The sequence below is a fragment of the Nuphar pumila genome, chromosome 6 (genome assembly GCF_984573655.1).
Source record: "Nuphar pumila chromosome 6, dmNupPumi1.hap1.1, whole genome shotgun sequence".
Lineage (NCBI taxonomy): Eukaryota > Viridiplantae > Streptophyta > Magnoliopsida > Nymphaeales > Nymphaeaceae > Nuphar > Nuphar pumila.
Genome location: NC_143254.1, coordinates 90,111,750 through 90,117,763, shown reverse-complemented (window position 1 = coordinate 90,117,763; position 6,014 = coordinate 90,111,750). Strand labels below are relative to the sequence as shown.

The following is a 6,014-nucleotide window of genomic DNA, read 5'->3' as shown; positions in this document are numbered from 1 at the left end:
GTGCCCTATAGGAGTATGGGAAACACGTTTCCCAACAAACCGTTTTCAAGACAAGAAACTTGTGGGAAACACGTTTCTCATACAATGAAAAATACGTTTCACATGTTTCTCACACGTTTTCCATGTGTTTCCCTTATGTGGGATACATGTTCTCAAGCTTGATGAGTTTTTGTTAAATACTTCTCATTCATTTTCCAATGGTTTCCCAATTCGTTTCCCGTTTTTTGTTTCACATGCACTTGGAAAACCTCATTTTCTGTTTCCGTTTCCAATGAGTTTCCGTTTTCCTTTCCGGCAACCATAGTACTCCAGAAGCACTTTGGTGGAGTAGGAGCAGATCCAAGGCGTCGACGACAGTCGCACCTTACGCTGTCCTCGAGTCATGAAAGACGGATAGCGTCCGTGGACTCTGTCTCGGATCAGTATTTACCTAGACCATAACCATTCGACCCAATAATACACCGGCTTCTCCTTCGTACATCATACGCTACGATCATACACAGAGCTTTAGGGTTTATGTGAGAGGTTTACAGGGTGGAGGGAGGGAGCCCTCTTCAAATTTGAATCCCTCCTTCCTCCGATCTTTCACAGAGAGAGAGAGAGAGAGATAAATGGCGTTTCCCCTCTTCAGCCCTTCCCCTCAGCAATCCCAACATCCACTCTTCCCATCACCCAGCCCCTTCCAGCAGCAGCAGCTACAGTTGTTTCTTCAGAATCAGCAACAGCAGCAACAGCAACAGCAACAGCAACAGCAACAGCAGCAGACACCGTACCTCTTCACCACGGAGAATGCGTCCGCCACTTACCAGACCAAGTGGTTGGAGCTCCATCCCGATTCCCAGAACCTCCTCCTCAAGATCGAGTACGTTTTGCCCCCTCCCAAACCCCTAACCCTTCTCTTTTTCTTTCACGTCGCGATCCGGCTATTCATTGTGATAGACGTCCATCTTTGTTGGAGAATCGGGGTTTCTTTCATTCTTTTTTTTTTTTGATCTAGAGGGTCGCTGCTGAATCTGTTGTGGAACCGAATTGCGATTGAAATCTTACATTCCAGTGGAAAATTTATTTTATTTTATTTTTTGATTTTTCTCTGATTCTTAATTTTGAGCCGCTGTGAGTATGAAATTTAGGGGTTTTCTGTTTATGATCGGAGGGAAAGCAGTTGCTTTATCTAGTTCATGGTGTTGCTTGTTGTGCTGCTTCTGTTAGGGGATGATTTGATGGGCGATTGAGGAGTTCTGATAATGGGAACAAGGGGTTTGTTTTGTTAATCATTGTATAAGCGGGCGGTTGGTGAGAATTGTGAGCAGCATTAGCCGGGGAAGGGGTGTGCGTTTTAAAATATACCCGGATAGGTGAAAACAATTGTTCCAATGACACCTTCTACCAAGTTCTGACCATTGATATACCATCCAAGCTTCATTATTAATTTCTTTACACTTTGTTTTGATACTCTTTATTAACAATTGATTTAATATTAGATCAGCTATAATGAATGCTCTTATGAGCAAGTGGATTAGATCCCAAAGAAAGGTGGTTCTGATTTGGGATACAAGAATCAAATGGTTTGACTTTATGATAGTTACAAGTTTTTGGTCTCGTTAGAAGAGCCCTCCAGGTATCCTGGTTTTCTTCTGTAAGTTTAAGAATAGAGAGAAGAGGGTAGGCTCATTAAGAAAGATATGCGGGTAAGTAAGAGCCAAATAAATCAGAAGATTCATGTTTGATTAGGAAGAGATTGTGGAAGCTGTAGAAATGGGTAGAGAAACTACCTTCATTAAATGATTTATTAGATAAAGCAGCAGAACTTGAGTACTGCTTGTAATCTAGAAGAACTATGTGGAGAAGCCATTGAGCAGCTTGAAAAATCCAGAGTTCAAGAAGGCATTCAAAATGACAGAAACTTTAAAAGAAAAAGCATTAAACAAAATATTTCAGAACAAAATATTTCAGGACTAAAACCACTAGTTGCTCAGGATTTAAGGCCATCGAGTAAAAAAGTTTAGGAATGACAAGGCATTGGAAACCACTAGTAGATCAGAAATGTGATTAAAAAATGCTCCCTTTAAGTTGTTTCACGTCAAATCACTTGGAAACATAAAATGATAAAAAGGTTGATTGGACACAACCTGTATCATTGATAAAATGGTGAAAGCCTGCAGCTCAGATATTAGTCTGTAGATTGGGTTTTACAAATGCAGAACATCAGCATGCTCGCAGACACGTGCAGGAATTGAATAAAGTGGATGAGTGGCAATAACTCTAGTAGAGACGGTCCGGTGATGTTAATGTTCTTTGCTTCTACAAAGGACTGTCAAATTTCTCATGTGATGCGTTCTCTTTACTGTGATGACATATGAGTATCCAAGAGATATACTAGACTTCTGGTTAGATAATAGAAAGAAGTAACGACTATTGTGGGTGTTGTGTTTTCCAAATTGTAGGTAGTTATGTTGGGAAGTCTCAATTACCCGACTTTAGGATGCTCTAGATCTCACTAAGGGCCCAGGATTTTGGTTGGATATCTCGTGTTTCAGTATGTGAGCTGGAGAGAATGATGTAGCTGGGGAATTCAAAATCTTTTAAGTATTGGACTTTAAGAATGTTTAATTGAATTAACATTTACCAATTTTCTTGCTTCATTTGCTTTCCTAAGGGATATGACGGTTGCTATGTTTTGTTATGCTGCTACGCATTTAGTTCATTTTGCTTACCTAGAGCACAAATTGTAGGGAGCGGATATTGGAGTATTGTGATGAAAGTCAAAGATTGTATCAATGTGCCCGCCTTTTTGATACATCGGTCTCGAATGATGGATTTGAGCTTGATGTTAGTCGCATTGTGCAGGTTTGTACTTTGTTTGGTCCTTGTTCTTATTGGAAATGATTTTACTGTTTTTCCTGTTCTAGCATCTCTGTCAAGTGTAGGACTACTTGCGTTGGACATCAATGTTTTAAAATTTTTTGTTGTAATCTTCTATTGGAATTATTTGGCTGATGTTGGATGCAGAGAGCTTTGGTGTAAATTTGTTGTTTTTTATTTGAAGATAACTTTTCTTCTTTTGGTTGATGAGAAGCTCTGTCACATAATGTCTCTGAAATTATGACATGTTGACTTTAGATTAATGGCAGTAGCCTGCCTCCTCCACACTGTGCAAACTTGCACTGCTTTTACTCATTAGGTGATGCAAAGTTATGTATCTTCGTAAATTTTAGAATGTCTTTGAGACTGTGAACCAGTGTTATTAAAAACACGCCTCAGGGCGCAAAAAGCACCTCGCCTCAAGGCGAGGGCCTTTGTGCCTTGAGGCGCAGCATAAAAGCACAAATGCCCTGCGGAGTACGCCTCATATGTTTTGAGGTGTACGCCTCGAGGCGATGCACACCTCAAGGTGAGGCGTACACGCCTCAATTTTTTAGTCGAATGGGGGTCAAAACCCCCATTTGACCAAAAAATTATGGTTAAATATTAGGCCCCCCAACCCTAATTAGGGTCGGGGCCCCTCATTCTGTCAACCTCGTCTCTCACTCACTCTCTCCCACCTCTCGCTCATCTCCCACATCTCTACTTATCTCTCACTCACTCAATTGCTCGTCTCTCACGCATTCGCTCGTCTCTCACGCACTTGCTCGTCTAGGTCTCTCCCACCTCTCGCCTCTGTCAGCCTAAAAAGAAGAAGAAAAAAGGTAAATTTATACAAGGCAAGGGCGGCAACCCTAAACCTGAACAAGTCGGGTCTGATCCATAAGAAACCGGGTCTCAAACTTAAGCCCAAAAAAAAATTCTTCCGGGGAGCGCTGCCCCCCTACGACCCCCCGCTAGGGGCAGCCCCCCTTGGACCCCCGTCGGGGGGAACCCCCGGACCCCTCTTACTGCAAGGGAAAAAACTCTGAATCAGGCTCCACAACTCATCAGGTACTGGTACTTCAATGGGCATGAGTCAGACCAGTTTTGGATTTGACCAATCAAACCCAATCCATTACCTATTTTGTTCCATTTTAAGGTGCATAAAGGGTTGTTTTTATTCATTATTGTATGGTGCTTGATGCACACAAACACACATGCATGTATACATATTTTTTCTCAAACAAAAAAATGCACACATGCCCACATACACACACATAGCTGTGTTGTACCCCTATACCCCATACTTTTGTAAATTCTGATGTTGTACCCTATGTGCCCACACATGCATCCATACCCATAGCTGTACCTATGTGAGAGTTTATAGATTCAACGAGATTTCATTAGAAAAAAGTGAACAAGAAGCTCTTTGCAGCTTGAATCAACCTTTATCTATTATTTCATATTAATAGATGAATTCTGGCCCTTATGTTGACAAGCTACTTTTAGTGAATGCTAGTGGCAAAAAGTTAACACACTACATTTGAATAATAAAGTTACCCAATTTTTTAATTGTTTGATATTAAGTTTTTTTATTGAATATTCTTATATGTTAGCATATATCTGTGCTTTACTATCATTTTGAAGAGTTTTGGACAAATATATTAACGTTTGGTTGTTAATGCTAACATGCATTTTCTAATTATGACATGATGTTATTAATGCTAATATGCATTTCATTGTTAATTTTATATTGAATGAATGCTCATATTTTATTTCTTAGATACTTATGTAGATCAACTTGTTGCATTAATGCTACTTTTACATGTTAATCTCATATTCTGTCAATATTTATTTGAGATTTTTTATTTCTTGTTGGTTGTTGCTTCATCAATAAAGCATTATTTATTTATTTATAATTTTAGATATTTTTTGTAGTTTTTATTAAGTTTTCAATTTTTTTGAGGCTTACGCTTTCCGCCTCGCCTCAGATTTTGGTGGAGCGCCTCGCTACGCCTCAACGCTTTTCACAACACTGCTGTGAACTGTTTGCTGCAGATTTGGTCTGCCATCCACACCAAATCCCTATACACAAACTTCCATTTTAATAATTGTCAAAAAATGTTTATTAGTCAACAGGCCAATGAAAAACGGAAATTAAGAAAGAAAAATGAGGGCAGTGTTGTCAAATCATTTCCCAATCTCACTAACATTACCTGTCACTGGTGGTGAAAGGTTGCGTCTGTGTGGCAAATCTGGTACACACCTGTCCATTGATCTGATGTGGAACAGTTCTGTTTGTGGGAGGACATTGTTGTCCAATGTCCTTGTTTACTTTAACTGACTCTTGACAAATTCCATGTCATATATTTTTCATCTGTGTGTGCACTTGCATGCTGACACCAGTTTACCATGAAGGGTCATGTCACTAACGCGTGTGGTGACACAAAAAGGCCCAATACAAATGCTGCTAGACACATTTATTACCATGTCCATGACTTTATTCATCCTTTTCTTATTATCATGACTCTGGACCTTGTTGATCTTATTTTTCTTTTCAGGATTTGTGAAACTTTGTTTGTGTCTCTTGTTCTCTTAAGTTTTTGACTTTGGATATTATATTTATGTTTTCGGAATTTTAGTCCGACTCCTATATTTTTTGACCGTTGTCTTATTGTGTATTACATAACATATGTAATATAAAGAAGTGGGCATATTAACATGCCATGCATCCTAGTTTTCATAAAGTAGTGATCCAATGTTTTGTATCCACGTATTGTATTCATGCCCATGTTGCATAGATGAAAGGAATGGTAACCCTTTGATAGTGTACATTATGTTGTTGCATAACCAAGGTTGTTAGAAGTGTTGAGGCGAGGTGAAGCGTTACGGTCTCCAGGAATTGAAGCATGAGTATCGAGGCATTGAAGCGTAAGTATCAAAACCACTAATGTTGTTAAACAAGAAAAACAAGTAAATACAAAAATAAAACAAAAAATAAGCAAGTAACTGAACATTTCAACATAAATGACATGCAAGAACAAACAAAAAGAGCATAAAAAGCAAGGAAGGAATTACACAAACAAACCTAGCATCAAAATAAACAACAAAACAATACAAGTTTGAGAAAAATCAATTTAGTTTTCCATCCTTGAGTGATAATTAGAGAT

At 39.0% G+C, this 6,014-nt stretch overlaps 1 protein-coding gene across 1 annotated transcript; it reads left to right on the top strand.

The window, feature by feature from the left end:
• The first annotated feature begins 480 nt into the window (after positions 1-480).
• On the top strand, positions 481-5,057 carry LOC149835109 (uncharacterized). Its single transcript, XM_090010406.1, has 3 exons — positions 481-862; positions 2,733-2,847; positions 4,836-5,057. Exons 1-3 carry the CDS (start codon positions 612-614, stop codon positions 4,950-4,952), a joined length of 483 nt encoding a protein of 160 aa, XP_089866532.1. The 5' UTR covers positions 481-611; the 3' UTR covers positions 4,953-5,057.
• The last annotated feature ends 957 nt before the right edge of the window (positions 5,058-6,014 follow it).

Coding starts and splice junctions, on each gene's coding strand:
- LOC149835109 (XM_090010406.1), top strand. CDS start 612: ATGGCGTTTCCCCTCTTCAGCCCTTCCCCTCAGCAATCCCAACATCCA. Junction 863..2,732: donor AACCTCCTCCTCAAGATCGA/GTACGTTTTGCC, acceptor CACAAATTGTAG/GGAGCGGATATTGGAGTATT. Junction 2,848..4,835: donor ATGTTAGTCGCATTGTGCAG/GTTTGTACTTTG, acceptor GCCTCGCCTCAG/ATTTTGGTGGAGCGCCTCGC.